Source organism: Mizuhopecten yessoensis, unplaced genomic scaffold, assembly GCF_002113885.1.
Source record: "Mizuhopecten yessoensis strain PY_sf001 unplaced genomic scaffold, ASM211388v2 scaffold11163, whole genome shotgun sequence".
Lineage (NCBI taxonomy): Eukaryota > Metazoa > Mollusca > Bivalvia > Pectinida > Pectinidae > Mizuhopecten > Mizuhopecten yessoensis.
This window is the reverse complement of record NW_018408911.1, coordinates 807,424-833,156: the sequence shown is the minus strand read 5'-3', so window position 1 is coordinate 833,156 and position 25,733 is coordinate 807,424. Positions and strand designations below refer to the sequence as shown.

At 36.8% G+C, this 25,733-nt stretch overlaps 1 protein-coding gene across 10 annotated transcripts in view; it reads right to left on the bottom strand.

Moving 5' to 3' along the window:
* Window positions 1-25,733, bottom strand: part of LOC110467166 (otoferlin-like) — a 250,887-nt gene that overhangs the window by 165,352 nt on the left and 59,802 nt on the right. For all 10 annotated transcript variants that reach the window (XM_021524137.1, XM_021524133.1, XM_021524135.1 and 7 more), the window contains exons 2-3: window positions 9,113-9,171; window positions 1,213-1,301 (exon numbers count right to left, since the gene is read on the bottom strand). In XM_021524137.1, coding sequence (XP_021379812.1) covers window positions 1,213-1,301; window positions 9,113-9,171 — 148 coding nt within the window. The remainder of the gene's footprint in view (window positions 1-1,212; window positions 1,302-9,112; window positions 9,172-25,733) is intronic.

Sequence of the window (25,733 nt, the reverse complement as noted above, 5' to 3'; positions counted from 1 at the left end):
CTGGTTTAAACAGGTGTCCAGATTCTAAGTCTGAGCTAGCTGAAGGGCTGGTTTAAACAGGTGTCCAGATTCTAAGTCTGAGCTGGTTAAAGGTCTCGGGTGTCCAGATAATACAGGTAAGATATAAATATACATCTAAGCCCGAGCTGGTTTATACAGAGTTTGGTTTAGACAGGTGGTACTGTATTGGTGGCAGATGTACCTGTGGTTTATACAGAGTTTGGTTTAGACAGTCACAGGTGGTACTCTATTGGTGGCAGATGTACCTGTGGTCTATACAGAGTTTGGTTTAGACAGGTGGTACTGTATTGGTGACAGATGAACCTGTGGTCTATACAGAGTTTGGTTTAGACAGATGGTACTGTATTGGTGGCAGATGTACCTGTGTTCTATACAGAGCTTGGTTTAGACAGGTGGTACTGTATTGGTGGCAGATGTACCTGTTTTTTATACAGAGTTTGGTTTAGACAGGTGGTACTGTATTGGTGGCAGATGTACCTGTGGTATATACAGAGTTTGGTTTAGACAGGTGGTACTGGATTGGTGGCAAATGTACCTGTGGTCTATACAGAGCTTGGTTTAGACAGGTGGTACTGTATTGGTGGCAAATGTACCTGTGGTCTATACAGAGCTTGGTTTAGACAGGGGGTACTGTATTGGTGGCAGATGTACCTGTGTTCTAAACAGAGTTTGGTCTATACAGAGTTAGGTTTAGACAGGTGGTACTGTATTTATTGGTGGCAGATGTACCTGTGGTCTATACAGAGTGTGGTTTAGACAGTCACAGGTGGTACTGTATTGGTGGCAGATGTACCTATGGTCTATACAGAGTTTGGTCTATACAGAGTTTGGTTTAGGCAGGTGGTACTGTATTGGTGACAGATGTACCTGTGTTATATACAGAGTTTGGTCTATACAGAGTTAGGTTTAGACAGGTGGTACTGTATTTATTGGTGGCAGATGTACCTATGGTCTATACAGAGTTTGTTTTGGCAGGTGGTACTGTATTGGTGACAGACATACCTGTGTTCTATACAGAGTTTGGTCTATACAGAGTTAGGTTTAGACAGGTGGTACTGTATTTATTGGTGGCAGATGAACCTGTGGTTTATACAGAGTTTGGTTTAGACAGGTGGTACTGTATTGGTGGCAGATGTACCTATGGTCTATACAGAGTTTGGTCTATACAGAGTTTGGTTTAGACAGATGTACCTGTTGCTGAGGTATTTGTTGTAGTTGAACACTTGAATGTCGATGATTTCTTCTTTTTCCACGGGACGTGCCACAGGCCATTCAAACGACTGAAACAGAAATTGACAATATCTTCAATTGGTAATAAAACTTCTGCTCAATATCTCAATTTATACCGAAAGAAAAACAATTTCATTTTAAGGTTTTTAAACTTGAAAAAGGAAAAAATACAAAGAGAAATCTTTTAAGCCAATCCAGGATTTTTGCATTGAGTGCATGTCAGTTTTTCTGACTGAAAAGAATTAAAATCGATGAAACATTGGCATTATTGACAGATTACAGTCCAAAGTTGCGGACGAGCTATCTGTGTAGTCTCCGTAGAAACACTGAAGGTTTCAACATAGTTCTGTAATTACCAAAGACCACCGCACGCGACGTTCCTTAGCGTGGAGCGACACTCAACATAGCGCAAGAGTACGAGACAGCACAGGAAGTCTGTGATCAAGCATTTGACACTCGGATAGAGTTTAAGCTAGAACTCTTCTGTATAGAGGCAAATTAACTAGCTAATTGTCTTACAGGCATCGTCAGTGAAATCAACCTCATACAGGTATTAATCAGGGTGTTATGGTATAGCCTAGCCTTGGGTTACGTACGTGAAAGATCAATTTACGTTCAGTCTAATGAAACGCTGGCAATCGCAACTTTTTAAGTCATTAATGAATTAATGTAAACACAAATCCTCATGTCTGATTTTCATTTATCTTCCCATTTTCAGGAATATCAGAGAACTTTTCACAATATACATGTACAAGTTCGATTTGAATTCATTTTAGGCAAACAAAATCATTCTTACTTTGATTTCTGACAAAGATTTTAGGCGTGAATGTTCAGTAGTGGAGAGTTCAAAATTCAAATGAAACTTTTGACTCAACATCATCCAAATTTATCATATCGCAACTGTTTTGATTTGGTATAAAGACTGAACACCTAACAAAAATGTCGCGTTTCGATTATGTTTTTGCATTAGACACATTACTGTTATTATTGATTACAGAAAAAGACATTGTGTGAGATCTATTAGCTTGCTTAAATCTCATTCAAGTATTGGGAAGTAAAACCCATTCCTCTTTCCCATGCATTCTCACTCAATCAACACGCGAGTATGAACCATCAAGTGGCCAATTATAAGCCTCACCGTGATGAAGAATTTGCATGTCAAAAATATCTTAAAACCGGAAACATGCAAAGCAGTGCTACTTCAGGGCATGCTTTTGGAATGTTAACAGAAATTATCTTTGAAATATTATTTGACACCTCCAGCAATTATTGTAACCTGAACAGTATAAATGCCAAGTCCCCTTTGTATTGAAAGTTAAATGCTTTCTTGAAACATTAGGCAGATATATTTTCATCTGACTTGGGACTCAATGAAACAGGTATTTTATCTTTCTGACTCGTAATGAATTTCATTTTCACCGTAATTAGCACTCCTCCCACTATCCCCCTTTTTTCGAGAGGAATTTAAACTATAAAGACCCCCATCCAGACCTGACCAGGCCCAATCAACAATTAGTAATAGTACTTAAATTTTAAGGTAGAGATTTATGTCTGGTGATCATGGCAGGACTTCCTGTGAAGCTCCTGCCACACTCGAGTGCTTATTTTATCCTTTGGTGATAACAACTGGTTGAAGTTACACAACTCTTTCTACCATAACTTGCACTATCCTCATAAATGCCCCCCTTTAAGCCTATTTTAAGCACTAATTACAGCAAATATGGTTAACAAGTTTTGCGCTCTGGATTGTTATTATATTATGACACGAGTGAAATCCTAATTGACCTTCGACACCAGAAGTTCATTCCTTGAGAATAGTTGATCTTATTTTGCTTTTTCTATATCTTTTAGGATGAAATTATCAAAAACTTTATTCACAAAGATTAGATGGTACAAGTAGAAAACAAATACACTGAAATAAAGTACAGCTAATAATAAATATAAATACAAGAGGGATCCTGGTTCTCAATGGCAGAGGTCACAGAAATAAGAATCAGCTGTTTATGTTATTCTGAGACTTATCTTTATGAGGTAATATTTTTTTTATAATCAAACACTTTGTTGGAAAGGAATAAAGAATTTTACCAGCAAGTCTAGAACCCCTAACATACAAAAAGTTAGGACACTTGATATTATTTCCTATAAAGTTACTTTGTAACAGGTTTTGGCAATGTTTATCACTAAGAAAACATTTTATGACCTTGATCTTTGACATTGGCACCTTGACCATACACCAAAAGGCCCCTTGGCATCCATTCCTAAACTTTCATTTAATGGTGATATTATGCAATTTGTACTGTAAGAAACATACACTTGTATTATACCTTTGTGACCTTCATCAATGACCTTGAACTTGAATGAAACAAAACCTTGTGTCGAATTCCTACAATACTACTTTCAAACATTGTGACATAATGAAGATGATATTAGATTTAACCTTCAGGTATGTACACCAGGGAGCAAACTAATGCTGTCAATCCCAACAGTATTGCTTAAAAACGTTACCATGTGAGGTTTGAATTCAGTTCTTCATAACCTTGAACGGAAACCATATGACCTTGACCTTATACCTTCTTGTTGTGCAATATTTACCATTATAACCTTGACTTTTCACTGTTACGTTAGACTATGGAATACCTGGCATAAAACACAACCATCTGGCTTAATAACTTTATCATACAATAATTATTGTCAACAGGATATGGAAGGTGATAACAGTGACCTTGACCATGACTATGTACCAAAATGAACAACTTTAACCCAATGAGAACCTCTGCATAAAATTTGAGATAGACCTTTCCAATTTTTTTTGAGAATTCAAGAAAAGGATATTTAGTTGTTTAACTGATTGTTTTTTAACAAAAGTATAGATCTTAAACCTGAAGGTTTGTGACCTAATGGAATGAATCTATTGAATTTCTCTGGGTAAGTATTAACATTCCACTTCATGATTACTGGATGTTGACTGATGGATACTTCATGGACAAAAAGTGATTTCTTAAATCGACAGAAGTTTTGAAGACATTGAAAAAATTGTGTAAAACGCCAGATACATTTCATACTATGTCAAACATATCTTTTTCTTTTGAATTAAACTTAGCAGGCATTTATCACTCTTTTCATAAAACATTGGCGGTTTCTACATGTATAAGGAATTCAAGGGGTTGGGGGGAGAGGTGAAATGAACATGAAATATAAGCTGTATCCCTAAGGGAAGAAGTGAAGACACCAAGAACATGATTGTATTCATTTCTTCATTCCCAGCAATAGGATTATGGGATGGGGTCTGAAATATTTTCATGTTACAACATAGAGAGTAAGCCCGAAGAACTAGGCCAGACCGAAGAGCCAATACCAGGAGCAAGAGCGTTATTCATCTCCCCATTTTTTATATGTCAAGTCCAACGGAGTAAGTCTCCAGGGGTGGGGTCAGACCCCCCTGTCAATCTTGGCAGTATGAATGTCTTTGTCTATTGCTACTTATCAGTGGGGACACCAACTGTTTCCCAGTTAAGACTTAATTTCCCTAATAGATCCTACAAAAAAGGTAAGAAAAGACTCCCAGGCAAATTCTGGTAGCATGAATGCATGGCAATGTATGGACATGTGTGGGGATCTCAACCATTTCCATATTGTAATATAACTATTCGCAATTGGCCTTGCCCCTTGGCCCCCACAAGGGCCTTTTCTCAATTTATACAAAGTTGAGTCCCCTTGGCTCAAGGATGCTCTGGATAAAAAAATGTTTCAAATCTCTCCATTTATATGGAAGAAGAAGGATTTTAAGTACTTACATTTAAGTTGGCCCCATCACTCTGCCCCAATAGGTGCCACACCCTCGTTCTTTAACAATATATTAACCGTCATGGCACTGCCACTACATAACCGTACCAAATTCTGTTGGCATTCATTTAGGCCACGGGCTGATCGTTGATGTCACCATTATTATGAAATCATAATTGCTACATTTGATACCACTGACCCGCGCAAAGGCTGTTCTATTCATTCAACAAGCATACATGATACAAACATCATTCAAACAAAATGCTGGATAATAATACATGTTGTTGATTTTTTATGAGATGAACAGATTCCAAAACTGGTAAATGTAAGTATTGAACTAATTTCAGTTGGCATTCATAGGCAATATGAATTGACCAAATTTGTAAAAATGCCTTGACCCATTTTGAAAAAGAAGGATTTTAAAGATTTACCTTAACTTTACCTATTAGGCCCCACCAATATTCATGCTTAAACCCTTTCACCCCTATGTAACTTAAATAAACTCTACCATAAATTGATCTGGATGAGTCCATCGTGGTCTACAGTGTTGAAAGGGTTAAGATGGGGGAACACATTCCTCAGCCTGTTGGTTTTGTCCCCACCCTGAGGTTACATACACTTTGCAATGTTGTATGTTGTTCCACTTTACTACCTCCCATTCTCCTGTCTTAAACAAGTCAATAACTCTTTAAAATCTTGGGACTGAGGCTTGAATTTCAGGATGTCTCTTTTTTATCGTCAATAAAAGCTAGCAGAATCTTTATTTAAAAGCCCTACCTCTAAGTAATCAAATAGTTAAGGAGACTTTATCTCAGGTACATGGTATTCCAATTTAGTAATTATTTGTACATCTAGTGCTATGAACCCTGAATTAAATTCCTCTCAGCTTCCAAAACAAGCACAATAATCAATTACATTTAAACCTGCTTTAGAGACAACCTCTATTATGAGACCACTTGTTCTAAGAGAATTCTTTTAAACCTTCCTTTTGCAGTTAGTTTCATTTTAAATGAATCTGTATTTAGAGACCACCTGTGTTAAGAGCCCACTCTTCATGTTCCCAAATGTAGTGTTTTATTGCCAATTAACTGAACCTGAAGGAAGAGACCACCTGCAGTAAATGACCATGTAATGTATGGGGTTTCCAAAGGTGGTCTCTGAATAAAAATTTGACTAAAATTAATAAACACATTTACAATATTCTACTTCATTGGTACAAAACAAAAGCAGCTGAAAATAAAATATTTCTTGTAATCCTTTTTTACGCCTTTCCCTGCCCTGACTGAGGTATGCTGTACAGTAAGCCAGTCTAAGTCTGTCCTCATTCCCAGGTGTATTACCAGGATATTTACTGAGGTATGCTGTACAGTAAGCCAGTCTAAGTCTGTCCTCATTCCCAGGTGTATTACCAGGATATTTACTGAAGTATGTTGTACAGTAAGCCAGTCTAAGTCTGTCCTCATTCCCAGGTGTTGTACCAGGATATTTACTGAGGTATGCTGTACAGTAAGCCAGTCTAAGTCTGTCCTCATTCCCAGGTGTATTAACAGGATATTTACTGAGGTATGCTGTACAGTAAGCCAGTCTAAGTCTGTCCTCATTCCCAGGTGTTGTACCAGTATATTTACTGAGGTATGCTGTACAGTAAGCCAGTCTAACTCTGTCCTCATTCCCAGGTGTATTACCAGGATATTTACTGAGATATGATGGACAGTAATAAGCCAGTCTAAGCCTGTCCTCATTCCCAGGTGTATTACCAGGAGATTTCCTGAGATATGCTGTACAGTAATAAGCCAGTCTAAGTCTGTCCTCATTCCCAGGTGTATTAACAGGATATTTACTGAGGTATGCTGTACAGTAAGCCAGTCTAAGTCTGTCCTCATTCCCAGGTGTATTACCAGGATATTTACTNGGGGGGGGGATATGGGTGGTCTGTGTCACAGAGAAAACCAACCTGACCTACATATACTAATGCAATTGCCATGGTGAATCCATGGAGATATTCAGGAACATAGACGTCCTCCCCTCCTTCATAAAACTCAAGTCTATAGGGAGTTTTTGAACCTTTTCACATATTGACTCGCAAATATTCCCTGATATTTTTCTATAGTGAATAAACATAAATGTCATGATCACTTCAAATCAATTATAATATAAAAACGTGAATCAATACAGCTCCCTTTGTAACATTAAAGTGTTGAAATCCATAGCTAAATCCTACATGAAATTTTCACTAATGTTCTACTTTATTAAGGTAGCATGCCAGTAAGATTGTGTAATTTCTCTGTGTTGTTATACCTAACAGCTAGAGGTTGTACACCAGTAAATTTGTTCTATTTATTACCCAATTTACAATGTATACAGATACATATTTCAATAAAATTAATTTTTAAATAATTCTAATCAACATTGACTTTGACCTTAATCTTTTTGACCTTTAGACACATTACAATCCTTTTCTATGTTTTGGTAAAAAAAAAACAATTTTACATTATAAAGCTTTGGATCAATTAAAACTGATTGTATAAAGTTACTTTGTGACCTTGACCTTTGACCTTCATTTATTGCAATTATCATTCTGGTTTTGTATCATGTTTTCATTATCCTGAGATATATTGATATGTTGTATCCATTGTAAAGGAATCTTAAGGGAAGTCTGAAACATGCATATGATACTCACAGTCCAGAAAGTCCATTACAAAACACACAGAATATCCAATGGTACTCATATAACACAAACCATAATTATAAGCCTATCAATAAGATAAGGAAAATCAACAGTGACCATGTAAGCAAATTTTCATTAGTTTTATAATCCACAGGTCATTGTGTAGCACTAAAATAACATTCTCATCCTGTAGATCCAAACCTATTATCCACTGGTCATTTTCAAACATCGACAATTTGTAATAATATTCTCCATCAAATACTACTAATCCACCGGGCACTCTTCATACTCCAATATTAAATCTGCTGCTGATCCTTCTTAATATCACAAATCCACTAGTCACTTTGAATCATCAGAAATATTAAATCAACTTCTGTCTCTCCTGTTATATTGCTGGTCCATTGGTCACTATGATAAATCCTGTGATCACTGTGACGAATCCACTGGTCACTGCGAAGAATAAGTATTTATTTGCACCATTTCCTCTGTAACGTTGTTGATCCACTGGTAAATTTGAATCATCCCTAAGTAATACACTTGTTGTCCTGTAGTTGGCTGGTCACCACATTTCGTGGACGATTCAGCAGTAGCAGTGATAATTAATCTGCTGACCATTAATTATAGCCCCAGTGTTTAATTGGTTATGGTATACTACAATCCACATCACGGGAAGTTGTACAGTCTAAAGCTTATTGAAAGACAAAAGAGGTCAAAGAGGTTCCACTTAATGCCTACTATGTTGTGTTAGCAGATCTAGAGTCTTAATGAAAAACATTCAGCAGCCCCAAAGTTATGGTCAAGAAAAGCATTAAAAATATTTGACCTTTGACCCCTAGCAGAGAACTTGACCTTGGATAACCTGTGTATGGTATATGTTATACCATATGTGTCTGCTCGGTGTGCTTTCATCAAACTGTATTCAGAGGTTCAGTATGGTCAAATAAAAACAGACTCAGGAATGAAAAGAATGCTTAACAAGAATGATTGCTATTATAAACACCTAACCACATATAATTATGAATTGGCTTATTGCAGGGTATATATTTTGAGGCCTCTGAAAATGATGGATGAGCTTATTACCAGGCATGGTCGTGTTGCTGGATAAATACTGTATAGACATATACCAGGGAACCTGATACACTCACAAGTCTGTATCTATTACACACTCTGTACAAACTCCACAATTACATGTGACATGCAATTCCATACAATATAGATTTGAGACAGACATAATAACAAAACACAATAGCACAACAGGTTTTTCAGATTACACCATACAACCCCTCCCCCACCCAACCTACAACATAACAGAACGACACAAAGGGATGCCCCTAAAATGACCCCGGGGGTCAAGTAAAAAGCCCATTCCACTACGACCTTGAAAACGGTCAGTGATCTTCACTCAGTTACCTCGTCAAACCAAATGCTGTCCTCAGCATTCTCGATGATTTTGGAGTAGTGGCAAACACCTGCAACGACAAAAAAAGAAGACTGAATAATTTATATGTGTGATTTATAATTCATAAAGGCATCTTCCCTTCCAAACAAATCAATTGATGTTAGACTTTCAACTGGTAAGGTTACAAAACTGAGGTTCTACAAAGACTTGGTGATCAGTTCAAGATATCTGGGTACTTTGTCTGTAGAAGGACCAAGTCTATATCAAGCTTACTTAGTTAATGCTAATCATGACCAATTTATGTTTTTGGGTGAATTTATGTTTTTGGGGGGAAATTTGCAGTAGTTACATGAAATTTTCCATTCATGCCATTTAAAGTTCTTCAACAATTAGTCTAGATATACAGTCAATTATGTCTTCCAACCTGTATATGACAAAAGTTTCATAATGTTTTGGACACATTTGTAATGCACTGAATATGAAAATTCTTAAAAACAAGAAGAAAAGGTTCACATCTGGTGTGAATTCATAGAAATTTCAGCTAAGATGGGACTTTACAAACGAGGCATTTTTTCTTCAGGAGAAATTTACAGATAAACGGTAAAGAATCTGGCATAGATTTGTACATGAATGAGTCCAGAGGCTTATATTTAGATACTTTAAGTCTAAGCAAGAATAGATCTGACTGATTATACCAAGTCTGCCCTCTTTAAAGAAGTCCCTGGTTTCTTAAAATTTTGAGGTTTTATATTGACCTTGTTCAAAGACAAACTACATCAGAGTATAAGAATAGTAAGCACACAAAATTACATATGAGGAGAAAAACATTGATATTTTCATCCTTGTGAGGACATAATGATTCAAAGCCTAACAACGACTGGCCTAGAACTGTCACAGACATCAATGGTGTTCTATCTAGTTCCCACAAGTCCAGAGGGACAACTATTCATAGTTTTGCTGTCTGGTCATTTTGTCCTTTACATCTGATATCTATCACAAACTATAACAATTACATACATAAAATGTTGATCTTCAATCTCAGGGGACAAAACTCTTGTGCTGTAAACTACCCGAACACAAGGTCACCGTTAACATATTAATGCATAAGCAAGATCATGGGGAACATAATGTCTGAACAAATATCTAGGTTAAATGTGACAAACTGTTATTGCAAAAACAAAGAAATTTGGGACAAAAGATCATGGCAAATACTTAGATCATGAAGGGCACAAGGTTATAGACCCCTGTGACCTTGCTATGAGCTTGTGTCCTCCATATCATAGGGAGATAACATTGAGCTTGTGTCCTCCATGTCATAGGGATATAACATTGAGCTTGTGTCCTCCATATCATAGGGGGATAACATTGAGCTTGTGTCCTCCATATCATAGGGGGATAACATTGAGCTTGTGTCCTCCATGTCCTAGGGAGATAACATTGAGCTTGTGTCATCCATGTCATAGGGAGATAATATTGAGCTTGTGTCCTCCATGTCATATGGAGATAACATTGAGCTTGTGTCCTCGATGTCATAGGGAGATAACATTGAGCTGGTGTCCTCCATGTCATAGGGAGATAACATTGCGCTTGTGTCCTCCATGTCATAGGGAGATAACATTGCGCTTGTGTCCTCCATGTCATAGGGATATAACATTGAGCTTGTGTCCTCCATATCATAGGGAGATAACACTGAGCTTGTGTCCTCCATGTCATAGTGAGATAACATTGAGCTTGTGTCCTCGATGTCATAGGGAGATAACATTGAGCTTGGGTCCTCCATGTCATAGGGAGATAACATTGAGCTTGTGTCCTCCATATGGAGGTCATTCAGTTCACAAGTTCATGAAAAACACAAGGTCATTCAGTTCACAAGTTCATGAAGAACATAAGGTCACTCAGTTCACAAGTTCATGAAGAACACATAATCATTTAGTTAAAAAAGTCATTCAGTTCACAAGTTCATGAAGAGGACAAGGTCATTCAGTACTCAAGATCATGGAGAACACAAGGTCATTTAGTTCACATGGTCATTTAGTTCACAATGTCATTCAGTTTACAAGGTCATTCAATTTACAAGGTCAGTTAGTTCACAGGGTCATTTAGTTCACTTAGTTCACAAGGTCATTTAGTTTACAACGTATTTTTGTTCACAAGGTCATTTAGTTCACAAGGTCATTCAGTTTACAAGTCATCATGGGAGAACACAAGGTCACTCAGTCACAATATTATGGTCATGGAAAAAACAATGTCATTCAGTTCACAAGGTTATGGAGAACACGAGGTCATTCAAATTACAAGGTCATGAAAAAAAAATAGTCATGACAGTCACAATGGCATGACAGCCAGTTAAGCTATAATGACATGTTTACTTGGATACTAATGGGTTTCCAGGTCTGTACTTAAAGAGCCGATTAGAAGACTGTCAACCAATCAAGATCAAGCCCTGGGCCACATACACACGGCACCTTACCAGCACGGAAAACACTTTTCTGCAGATTCTCACTGCATACAATCAATTGGGTGTATATCACCGAGATTTCTGTGGTTAACAGCTCTCTAACAAGGATTTCGTTTTTTCTAATAAAAATTTGTATTCCTATCCTAACATTCTAGTGAATAGGATTTGTATGTTTCTTTCAGCAGAATAAAACTGATGTTAGAAAGATTCTGAGCTAGGTAAGTCTCATCCTAGATAGCATGCTCTGACAAAGCCTGATATGAATTATCTATTGAAGTTAGCACTAAGCTATTTCCCCAAGGACCACACATTTTGTCTTGCTGATGATGGAACAGAGAAGATGGTCAACGATGAGGCTCTAAGTGCCATGTCTGCACGTCAGCACGACTTCAACCTCTCCCTGTATTTATTGGTTTGAACTTCCTGGAAAGCAGCAAGCCAACGATTATATACCGGTCTTGAGCACACACACACAGTCAGACAAAATTTCATTCATGTCAACAGTGGTGAGATCTAGTAAGGTGAGCATTTAACAGAGTCCTTAACTCATTCACTCCGAAAGACACATTTGAACTCTTCCAATTCAAAGGTTGGAATTGTTCATTATGAAAATTCAGGGGTGAATGAGTTAAATCTTGGTGAAGGGATGGGGCACTTGGGCCAAAAAAAGGACCTGAAATGCTTTAGTGTTAATTTTGTTGATTATGGTATACACAGTGAAATTTTGAACATATAAGTTCATCTTGATGTGCAGATTAGACCCCATGACGATTCATGGTGCTAAGTATTTCAAACAATTTTCTTATGATTCCAGAGAGAGCATAATAAACCCAACAGATAATGACACTACATTTGCGTACATTTGGTCCAGTATTAGATATAACTTGAGACAAGAGTATTTATTTACCAAACACACACTTCAGTAACATAAGATATAACTTGAGACAAGAGTATTTATTTACCAAACACACACGTCAGTAACATTTAGCTGACTGCTCTTTCTCAGTACACAGCCTGATATTGCTGCAACCTCCAGAGAACTCAAGAGGCATGAAAATGTTAGATCACGTTTCTCGGGATAATGAATAAATAAACCAATAGAATGTCATTCAAGCTATCATTTAACTGCAGTGCTGCTGAAGTTGGTTTGCGTAATTTATCTATTGACCGTGTCAATAGTCGTTGCTCCTCAAGTCAGAATGATGTCGCTGTTTGTTTGGTCATTTGTTATGTCATGTTACAACCAAAACTTTTAATATTCAACATGTGATGAGTCAGGATCAATTAAGTTTGTAAACCAATCCCAAAAAATACCTTCATCATTTTGAAAGTAAACATGTAAAAGGCTTATATTTGAAATAAAATAATGATTGCCTATATCCAACTAACCAGGAAAATGAAACCATCCTCAAAACAATCTATTGAAAACTTGAATTTTGAATTAAAAAATTGAAGTCTGGTTAAACCAAAACATCATAACTCTTTACAGATGACAATGTAGATTAGCAATCAAATCATGCAACAAATCAAAATGCATAGGGAAAGGATTTTTTAAAACCATGCAGTCACAAATTGACATTTGAAATATTCTCCATCAACCTTCCGAAACCTAAAATCTTTGATTAGGTTAAGGCAAACACACATTACATTTATACTAGCCTTATTCCTAGAAGTAAAGAAGATAAGTCTATCAATAAAAGAAAAACAGTAATTTATTTGCCGTCATATAATGCCAGTTTCGATTCCTATAAACAAACCATTGTAGACATGGGGGAAATTAACCCATGTCAGAATTCCCCGATATCTTCAGTTCAAAAAGAGAAGATAGAAAAATCACTTGACCATCCTACACAAGTCTCTGTCCTCGTTTGTCTTGACTCTAAACAAACTCCTCCTATGACAGTTACATTCTATTCAAGTACTCTGCAGACTCAGATCTTACGACTAGTTTTACCCAGAGAGTTCTGGGATCGCAATGACTTACATCTGAGTTCGACTTTGATCCCTTTCCCCAAGGGGAAGTTTCTATCCAAAAAAGAGAAGGAATTTCAAAAAAAAATTATTGATCTAACTCTTCTGTGCTGCTGACATTTTCCAGACGTCATAGAAATATATCCATTGGTATAATGTACTGGCATCATCATACTAACTTCATCAGTTAGTGACTGAAACCTCCATTATCTATTGTTACCGAGGGCAACACCAGTAATTACCATTTATCTGTGTCCAACTACATTGGACTTGATATGTGTATCGGTGTCCCTATAAACCATCCCCCCTATAAACCATCCCCGGTACAGTTTATTAAAATGAATAGGTCAAATCCTTACGAAGTTATGATAAGTAGTACCAATCCTAACTAGTCCATTATCTTTCAATACAAATTTTAAAACAAAGGAAACATACAATTTCAAAAGCCACTACATATTGATATAAGTAAGTTAAGGTCAGGGAGTACTGGGAGGAGGGCTACTGGTACATTAGTTCAACTGCTTTAGCAACCTATCTGAAAGTCAGAAGTATCATATAAGATTAAGAGAATCCCTTCTCTGAAGTTATATACATCAGACAAGATTTAGAGACTCCCTTCCCCATAGATTTTACATCAGACAGGAGTAAAAGACTTCCTATCTTGTAGTTGTATACATCAGACAAGATTTAGAGACTCCTTCCCCATAGATTTTACATCAGACAGGAGTTAAAGACTTCCTACCCTGTAGTTGTATATATATCAGACAAGATTTAGAGACACCCTTCACCATAGATTTTACACCAGACAGGAGTAAAAGACTTCCTATCTTGTAGTTGTATACATCAGACAAGATTTAGGGACTCCTTCCCCATAGATTTTACACCAGACAGGAGTAAAAGACTTCCTATCCTGTAGTTGTTTATATCAGACAAGATTTAGAGACTCCTTCCCCATAGATTTTTCATCAGACAGGAGTAAAAGACTTCCTATCCTGTAGTTGTTTATATCAGACAAGATTTAGAGACTCCTTCCCCATAGATTTTACAGCAGACAGGAGTAAAAGACTTCCTATCCTGTAGTTGTATACATCAGACAGGATTTAGAGACTCCTTCCCCATAGATTTTTCATCAGACAGGAGTAAAAGACTTCCTATCCTGTAGTTGTATACATCAGACAGGATTTAGAGACTCCTTCCCCATAGATTTTACAGCAGACAGGAGTAAAAGACTTCCTATCCTGTAGTTGTATACATCAGACAAGATTTAGGGACTCCTTCCCCATAGATTTTACTCCAGACAGGAGTAAAAGACTTCCTATCTTGTAGTTGTATACATCAGACAAGATTTAGAGACTCCCTTCCCCATAGATTTTCCATCAGACAGGAGTAAAAGATTTCCTATCCTGTAGTTGTATACATCAGACAAGTTTTAGAGACTCCCTTCCCAATAGATTTTACATCAGACAGGAGTAAAATACTTCCTATCTTGTAGTTGTATACATCAGACAAGATTTAGAGACTCCTTCCACATAGATTTTACATCAGACAGGAGTTAAAGACTCACTACCCTGTAGTTGTATATATATCAGACAAGATTTAGAGCCACCCTTCACCCTAGATTTTACACCAGACAGGAGTAAAAGACTTCCTATCCTGTAGTTGTATACATCAGACAAGTTTTAGAGACTCCCTTCCCAATAGATTTTACATCAGACAGGAGTAAAAGACTTCCTATCCTGTAGTTGTATACATCAGACAGGATTTAGAGACTCCTTCCCCATAGATTTTACATCAGACAGGAGTTAAAGACTTCCTACCATGTAGTTGTATATATATCAGACAAGATTTAGAGACGCCTTCCCCATAGATTTTACATCAGACAGGAGTAAAAGACTTCCTATCCTGTGTTTTATATACATCAGACAAGATTTAGAGACACCATTTTCTGTGGTCAAGCCATGGTTTTTTGTTCTGGTGGTAAATCAATAAAAAAATCACATTTTGTTAATGATTTAGAATAATTAAGACTTATAGCAAAATAGCGTTTTCAATGTCCAGACTTGACGTTTTGGCCGTGTCATATGAGATACCACTTACAAGGAAATTGGTTTGAGCACAGAATCGGAGCTGCAGCATGAAATCAGTTTCTGGAATACAAGCCCAAGTTGATGCATGAAGTTACACATCACAAATGCTCACAGGAATCTGTATTCTGTGTTTTGGTGTGGTATCTTATCAATAAAATATCAAAAAGCAAATAAATTTCCATCCAACCAATTTTCTTCCATCTTAAACAATTGATATTTTTTCCAATTTCAAGCATAACAATCACTTGATCTGTAATCGGCAAATCTTGTTGCTTGATCAAGGTCACTTGTATTGACAGCAGGATCTCTAGAAGATAAATGTCACACCGATCATTAATATAGCCCTATGCAGCTTGTCTGTACTCCCATTTTCTTCCCATATGTCACTCTGACATGACACCTTGGATGCAAAAAAAAAAACATCACAGAGAATTCATGCTAGTTGCTGCAAACATGAAGAGAAATGAGTTCCTCCAACAACAACAAAATAAAAGAAGAAAGTGTGGAGTATCAGAATGTAAGGGTATTTGGGCTCTATAGTGATAAGGAGTGGTTGTTAGGGGTTAGGGTGAGGCCAGAGTTTCACTTTGTTAAGTATTTGGGCTCTATAGTGATAAGGAGTGGTTGTTAGGGTGAGGCCACAGTTTCACGTTGTTGAGTATTTGGGCTCTGTAGTGATAAAGAGTGGTTGTTAGGGTGAGGTCACAGTTTCACGTTGTTGAGTATTTGGGCTCTGTAGCGATAAAGAGTGGTTGTTAGGGTGAGGCCACAGTTTCACGTTGTTGAGTATTTGGGCTCTATAGTGATAAAGAGTGATTGTTAGGGTGAGGCCACAGTTTCACGTTGTTGAGTATTTGGGCTCTGTAGTGATAAAGAGTGGTTGTTAGGGTGAGGCCACAGTTTCAGTCTGTACTTAGACTTCATACTGATATGGGGTACTGGGTTGTCTGTGAGAAGCCTTCCTGTGAGAAACAGAGTATCAGGGCTTTATATCGGTAAGTGATATTGGGCTGTTAAGGTGAAGTGTAACAATTTGAGCTCCATGCATAGGAATTAAAAGAGTTGGGCAGTTAGGATTTTGAGATATAAGAATCAGCAGAGGTCATTATAGCTTTAGAAATACTGGTTTTCAGGTTTATAAAGTCAATAAAGCAACTCTATTCCCAACCCCTAACTCCATTGCCATGTTTCTCCATTGTGTTATTTACCAATTCCTACCCTCCTTCCTTTAGCATCTTCATTTAGACTCATAGAACCTCACAATAACATCATCATCGGTCAAGAATTTTGGTCACATGATCTAGGCACACAGAATCAGGTCACATGATTAAGGAACACGTAATCTGGTCACAAGATCTATAGCCACACAGAACCTCAAACAGGTCACATGATCTAGGTATGCTGAATCTGGTCACATGATCTAGGTACACAGAATCTGGTGTCACATGATGTAGGCACACGGAACCTGATGTCACATGATCTATAGGTTCACAGAATCTGGTCACAGAATCTGGTCACATAATCTAAGCACAAAAATTGGGTTGCATGATCTGAGGTTACAGTAACTTATACATGATCTGAGGTAACAGTAACTTATACATGATCTGAGGTTACAGAAACTTAAACATGATCTGAGGTTACAGTAACTTATACATGATCTGAGGTAACAGTAACTTATACATGATCTGAGGTTACAGAAACTTAAACATGATCTGAGGTTACAGTAACTTATACATGATCTGAGGTAACAGTAACTTATACATGATCTGAGGTTACAGAAACTTAAACATGATCTGAGGTTACAGTAACTTATACATGATCTGAGGTTACAGAAACTTATACATGATCTGAGGTTACAGAAACTTATACATGATCTGAGGTTACAGAAACTTAAACATGATCTGAGGTAACAGTAACTTATACATGATCTGAGGTAACAGTAACTTATACATGATCTGAGGTTACAGAAACTTATACATGATCTGAGGTAACAGAAACTTATACATGATCGTAGGTTGAAGTTGAGGTCAAAAAGTGCCACCAGACGACTCCATCTTGGCTGTTACTTAGACCGTAAAACTCCCTCATCATAAAAAAACAAGGTGAAGTGTCTGATGAAAGATGTGAAAACCACAGATAATTGTTGTTGTGTTCAGGGTGATCATAGAGTATAAAGAGATAAAGCACACTTTACCAACGGCAGTACGAGTCTACGATCTCTGTCTCCCAGGAACAGAGACAAAGACCAGGTATCAGCAGTGATGGATGAAGTCCGCTAATGTTGGGGGAGACAGAGGATAAGTTCTGTAATGAATGCCTGTCTATGTCATCTGTAAAGGCAGCAGATAGTGTACACTAAGATAAGTGTCACAACACACAGAGCTGTGGTCTAGCTATATCTATAGCTATCTTACATCTACGGGTCCCTGGCTATAGTGACTATAGCTGTTCCATCTATGGCAAAGCTGTAATTACTTCAACTATTCCATCAGATGGGGTTAAGTGCTTAATTGAATAGTTTATCTATGGGTACTGTACACTGGATATTTACAGATATTTGTCCATGAGTAGACCTTAGTTTCTACCATATACACCCTAATTAGAGCCCTAGCTATTATTTATAAGTAGTCATACTCTGCCTCTTTTGAGCACACTAATTGACTGACCTACTTAATGAAATTATCATTTACAAAAAGTTTTAAAACATGTTTGGAAAGTTGTAAAATATCATATTTTTATTAAATTTTCCTCCAAAGAAGACAGGAGATTCAAGCAGTATAAGAAGGTAGTCAACACTGAGCAAGAACATTAAGGCAGGGTGAAAATAGTGTGGTTTACAGTATTACATCTTTTTTTTGGTTGTCTCCCCTTATACATTCTTACTTCATTTGCAGGGCCAAGAAGGCCAAAATTCATGATGGGTAAATTTATTTCTAAATCAACAATTCAAAACAATTCTAACGACAAAACAAATTATTAAACGGCCAAACTCAGCAGCCACTCTGAGTTCATGATTTAAATTTAGATTCGTTATAGATACCATCAATCTGAGGGCCAACATATGTATCAGTGTGGGTTTCAGCCAGACATTTGCCTATTATATCTTAGTCGGGGTGAGACTGTAGTGGTGGGTTAAGTGGGCTTCAGTCCATCACCTTCTTTGAAATCCATGTTAAACAGCTCACATTTTACTAATTTGCTTCACAACAACAACAACCACATTCACCCAGATTAATCTCTGAATCAGCCAACGTTAAAAAGAGTTGTCTACCTTTGTTTACCACAATGCCAGTTGGTGTGTATGAGAGTCTGTCTGTAATGTTGATATTATGGAATGTGTGGACAATGGCCCACCATAGGGACCTGAGAGGTACCTATACTGTTAGTTGTATGACAATACCCTATCTTCAATGCCGATGTTCACTTTATAGCCACTTAAAGACCTCCAATATTTGTAGTCTCCTTGCTATAGCTGCTGTTCGGTATAGTTAGCCATTTGTGATGAACTGTTGACCAGTTATTGGTCTCCACATCTCCCTGGGGTCCACCCGCGGCACAGGCAGAGTGAGGGCCACTGACTACTAGCCCAGTGGTGGTCATATTGCATAGCTTAGCAGCAATTTACATGTTTTTATTGTTATTCACCGAAGCAGTAATTACGTTCAGATTGTGTCCTCGAACAAGTGTTGATATTCATTTGGGATGTACTCGGGATCTCCTCCAATGAAGCCTGCCCCAGCTTTATCGCATGTTTTGATGGACAAACAGCAATACCCATTGAGGCTGTCCTAAGCATTAACTTCAATGATGCCGTTTCAAGCTTGATCACTTGTTTTGATGGAGAAATTGGGACATTCATAAACCAGGGTGTCCCGAGCATAACCTCATTGAGCTTGTTCCAAGCAATATCACATGTTTGGAAAGTCAGCCAGGAATATTGATAGAGAATGCCCTCATTATTACTTAATGAAGCCTGTCTCACTCTACCCCTTGTTTTGATAGACAAACACGGAAATTCATTAAAGACTTCCCTAAAATTACTTATTCCAGCTTTACAGCAGATTGTCACAAGATTTCTGTCAAAGGAGCCATTAAAAAGCAGGAAACATTCAGAATTTCCTGACTTCCTTCCTCAAGTCCCTTTCCTTTAGGACTTCCTTCCTCAAGTCCCTTTCCTTTAGGACAGACTTCCTCAAGTCCCTTTCCTTTAGGACTGACTTACTCAAGTCCCTTTCCTTTAGGACAGACTTACTCAAGTCCCTTTCCTTTCATACAGACTTACTCAAGTCCATTTTTAGGACAGATATTACTAAGTCTCTTTCGGTAGGACAGATCAACTAAAGTATTTTCCTTTAGGATGGACTAACTTAATTCTCCCTTAGGAGGGATTTACACAAGTACTTTTCCTTTAGAATAGACTTACTCAAGTCCCTTTCTCTTAGGACTGGTTTATTCAAGTCCTTTTTCTTAAGGACAGATTTACACAAATCCCATTCCTTTAGAAAAGACTTACTCAAGTCCCTTTCTTTAATGACAGACTTTGTCACATCTCTTTATTTTAGTACTGCATAAAAATTTGAATAAAGGGACTTTTACAAGTGTTGATATCCCTTTCTGATTGTTTTATATATTCTATATTATCTATAGGTTAACCACTCATTAAATCTGACAGCCAATCAAAACCAGATAGATATAAATGTTAGCAGAGCTATTGTCTCAAAGAAGTGGTATGAATTAAATGTAACTGAAAGCGCTAGGATGTTGAACCTTAATCATTATTTGAGTAAAAGTTACGAAAAATTATACTGACATGTGTGCTTCTCATCCTTTCCACTCCAACAGAGCTAATTGCATTTCTCCGCCATTAACACCTCAATTTTAAATTCAATCAGCATGGTAACAGCGGTTCGATGAAATAACCATATAGTTACCTGGTTTTTATGGTCCCATAGCCAGTGCTCCTCACACGAACCAGGCAAAGACATTTTCATCATTGAAGAAGAACGAAATTTTAGCCGTGTTTTAATCACTCTGTGACCTTTTCGAGGTAACATGAAAGTCAGGTAATATATCTTGTTCCTTGACAATTTCCATATGTTAATGAAATGGGTTCAAAAAACAGGAAGGGTGTTTTTTTCTACGGTAATTCTTTGTGAAATTCAAATAACAAACATTCATTTGAACAAGACACAAAAAATGATATTTGTAATTTTAATTAGTTAACTAGCAAGCTTGTTCTCAGGAGGCCTATTTACACAACAGAAGTAAAATCTGTAACACAAGTACAACAAGCAGTTAACAAGATAAATGGTAATATTCTAAACATTTGCAATGGTATGAACCCAAGCTGTTTACAAACATTTGAAAACATGTTTGTTACAATCGACAGTAATTTCATTGCCCCAACTCCTACATATGTTTCATCTTTGTATACACACATGCTTCACTGGTCATTTGTCTGATGAAGGTGACAGATCACCTCACTCATCATCAAAATGTCATTCACTGGCCGTGCTATATGAACCTAATACAATGTATGTTACAAACATCATGAATAATAGATAAACTAGAAATATCACCAGAACAAGCAGGAAAACAAAATTTTAAATGTTAATGAAAATTATTAAATATTTATCGCAGGTGCTCATCTTCAGAGTGTGTAGACTGCAGATATGTATTGATCTGAGGTGCATAACTTCATAATGGGTTGATTACATCAGTGAAGTTTTATGAAACTTGACTGAAAACTAGAATATAAATATTGATCAGAAGTGCATAACTTCAGAATGGGTTGATTACATCAGTGAAGTTTTATGAAACTTGACTGAAAACTAGAATATAAATATTGATCAGAAGTGCATAACTTCAGAATGGGTTGATTACATCAGTGAAGTTTTATGAAACTTGACTGAAAACTAGAATATAAATATTGATCAGAAGTGCATAACTTCAGAATGGGTTGATTACATCAGTGAAGTTTTATGAAACTTGACTGAAAACTAGAATATAAATATTGATCAGAAGTGCATAACTTCAGAATGGGTTGATTACATAGGTGAAGTTTTATGAAATTTGAATGAAAACTGACGGAGGAGTTGTCCTGACAAGATTGTGACTACAGACAGATGGACAGACAACCCAATCCCCTCCCCCCAACTTCACTGCCTATAAAGCAGCTATTGGAATGTTTTCTATCCAGGGTTCAGTCACTCAGGTAACCGGATAACATTGGAATGGTTTCTATCCAGGGTTCAGTCACTCAGGTAACCAGATAACATTGGAATGTTTTCTATCCAGGGTTCAGTCACTCAGGTAACCAGATAACATTAGAATGGTTTCTATCCAGGGTTCATGTCACTCAGGTAACCAGATAACATTGGAATGGTTTCTATCCAGGGTTCAGTCACTCAGGTAACCAGATAACATTTGGTTGGGTTTCCATTTAGATTTAAATCACTATACAGGTAGCCTGAAACATAAGTAATGGTAGCTAGGTTTCCAACTTCAGTAACTCTGGAAAAAGACAAGTGTTGTCCAAAGACTAGCTGTTAGGGTTTCCATCTAGTGTTCAGCAAGTCCAAATTTCATATCTGTGCTAATTGTATTCATATCATCCTGTGATAAAGGTGTCCTTTAAAAACACTTTTAATTGTAAAGACAATGGGACCCCTGATTCCTATAAAACCACCTCCACAAGTTTATATCTTTATCAATAAATCACCTAAAATACCTTCCCCAAGTTCCCTATAAAGGATACAGTTAATTTGAATTTAATGTTACAACTTCTCCCAGTACTTAATCTCCCAAACTTTTTGCATCAACTTAACCAATTCAACTCTAAAAGATTTATCTAGATGTAAAAATAGCCATAATGTTCGTAAATCAACTCTTAATCTTCCCAATTAAATGACTCTAAGACACTTTGATGTATACACAGGTTAACTACAGTATTACTTTCCATGGTTACGGAGCGGGAAGGAACATTACGTATCCTTACCTAGGACTACGCTAATGGAGTCAACATCCTGATCTTTATCTGTCTAACATTTTGTTTAAAATATAAATGTCAAATGTTCACAGACATTCAGCCTGATGGTAATAAATAAGTCACCTTAAACATCTTATACTGATTACCTAATGAGGCTCTTCACACAAATTACCAATAATTAAAACTTTTTCAAAATTTCTTCATAATGATGCCAAATCTATCAAAAACAATTTCGTAAATATGAACCATTTTTTTTTATTAATTTAATTCTTTATTTGTAAAGGTTAACTTTCTTGACAAAAGAAACATGTACAAGGACAAAATACAGCAAACAAGAGATAGCACCCCTTAAATTTTAAGCATTTTCCAAAAGCTTTATCAAGTTTGCATGATAATTTTTTATTTCAATGACAACACAAATCTCACTGATAACACTTTAGAACAAAAACCAATACAGTTCAGAATGTTTTGAACTCAAACATATTTCAAAGGGACATCCTATTCAGGATTATTAAAGATGTAATTTGGAAATAGACGTTTCCTGATTATTACATGATTAGCAGCCAATCAGCACAGGAGTTTATTAGGGCAAAGAAATGGTTGATAAAATCAAACGTAAACTGAAAATATCATCAAACAAAGGAAAAGGTAAAAGACAAAGACAAACTTGAATATTAAACATCGGATGGCTATACAAAGACTTATATCTTTTAGGACAGGACAACAGTTTTCAGAGAGTCCAAAATTTAATATAGACATTTATTGTTTTGAAAAGAGATTTAGGACATTATTATAGAAATGTTCTTGTGTTGGACAACTACAGAGATGTATGTGGGATAGCATCCACAAGACATACATGTATCACACATCACAGCTATATACCAACACCTGATCATGTGTACGGGGTTAAACGTGTAAATCATATACGACACAAATAACGATATTGTTAGTAGCATTTGACAACTGTTGTCTTAAATTCCCAAAGTTAGATATTGTATACTTGTGCTCTATCATCCAACACCAGGAGTAAATTGTTGGAAACAATACATGGCTCAAGTGCCATCATGCAATGTAAACGCATTAGTGTCTCCTGAAACAATGACAGTGTAGTGAAGACTTATAGACTCCATTAGATCGCTGGCTGTAGGGTACTTACTGAAAATGTCATCAATGCATGTTTTCCTAGTCTGATTGTATACAGTTTCACGATTTGTCTGCATTTTTCACAATATAAACCCATTTGCAATTATACATACTATTTCTAGCTATATTTTGATGAATTATTCAAACAAACTCAACAAAAGACAAATACAAGGTTGTTTCACGCCATGTAATTTACCCAGCATGCAGTACTAATGTTTTTGGAATCGCTGGGAATCCCGACCCCGACCATAACAATGATACACAGGAATCAGATAACAGACGACCATGAAATATTGCTTAGTGTTCGGTAGATTTATTTCTGCTGCGTTATTAAACACAAAATATTTTGTTTCAAAACAAAAACCATTGACCAATATCTTTTGAAACGGGATTGATTTTCCTGTTTCCCTATCCATACAAAGCTCTCCAGAAAAGTAAATATCCAGGGGTTTGATGTCTTGGGTCTTGGGACAAGAATGTACCTAAAAATTGATCAACTTTCCAACAAACAATAGATTTTACTTGGGATAAACTTTGACGTCTGATATTTTTTGAAGATTTTATACTGCAGAGGAGTCGAGAATTTGAAACAAGATTTCTATTCCTGCCTGGAGTATATAATCAATTGGTAGTAAACCATTCGGGACAAAATACAGGAATTCTGCGACTCTGTTGGCTTGTATCATCAGGAACTGTCTCATGGACTCTGCAATCTGACGATGCAGTTTAGTACTAACACATCACAATACATATCATATATATTTATCTTTTACTGGAAAATCCCTAGTTGTTGAATTAAACAGGAGGCCCAATGGGCCTGCATCGCTCACCTGGTATTAATATCACACTTGTAATCTTAAAAGTGGACTAAAATACAGCTACAGGCAGAATTTCAGTGTTTGATTCATAAGAACCTATTGAAAGATTTAAACATATGATGCCTGTGACCTTGAATATCGAACAAGGACATTAAAGGTTGAAAGTGGGTCAAGGTCATTCATTTGAACAAACTTGGTAGCCCTTCATCCCAGCATGCTACAGGCTCAACATATATTCAGTACCCTGGGCCTTTTGGTTATTGAGGAGAAGTTGTTTAAAGTAAAATATTGACGCCGGACAGACGGACGCCGGACGCCATGCCATGACATAAGTTTACTTGCCCTTCGGGCAGGTGAGCTAGTAATTAATACAGGCACTTTAACCTACACCATAACTAACCTTCTCATACAAGACACAAAAAATTCTCATACAAGATGCAAAATATTCTCATACATGATGAACATATTCTCATACAAGACACAAAAACATTCTCAAACAAGACACAAAACATTCTCATACATTACAAGACACAAAACATTCTCATAAAAGACACAAAACATTCTCATACAAGATATAAACCATTCTTTATAAACAATAACAAACACGGATTTTTAAGATTTACAGATGTATTATAAAATAAATCACTAAGTATTTACATTACAAAACTGTTCTACACATAATATAATTTACATAGCATAGCAAACACATACTTAACTAGACAAAACATAGAACAAAATCAAACAAACAAATTGCATTTAGGGCTGTCTTGGCTGCTGCATATATATAACACAATTACCAGCATGAAGGAAGATAAATTCAAGATTCCCTACCAGGTGCAAGTCCTAATCCTATAAACAGGAAAAGGCGGTCCTGGTTAAGGGAAATGAGGTAAGTATTAAAGTTTTGAGCTGGTAGACAATGAACAAATGAAGAAATTGAAATTGAATGAGCAGGTTGTGGCCAGGCGAGGTCCTGAGTCCTCTTGGAGAACCAGGCGAAAGTCCTGTACAACAAAGACTGCTATCATACATAGTTTGGTTACATCGCCAGGCGAGTCCTGAGCCCTACTGAAGAACCAGGCGGAAAATGGTCCTGTACGATGTAAACTGTGTATGACATGTATATGAAATGAATGAAACCCCAATGACTTTGGGGCTAATGGACCG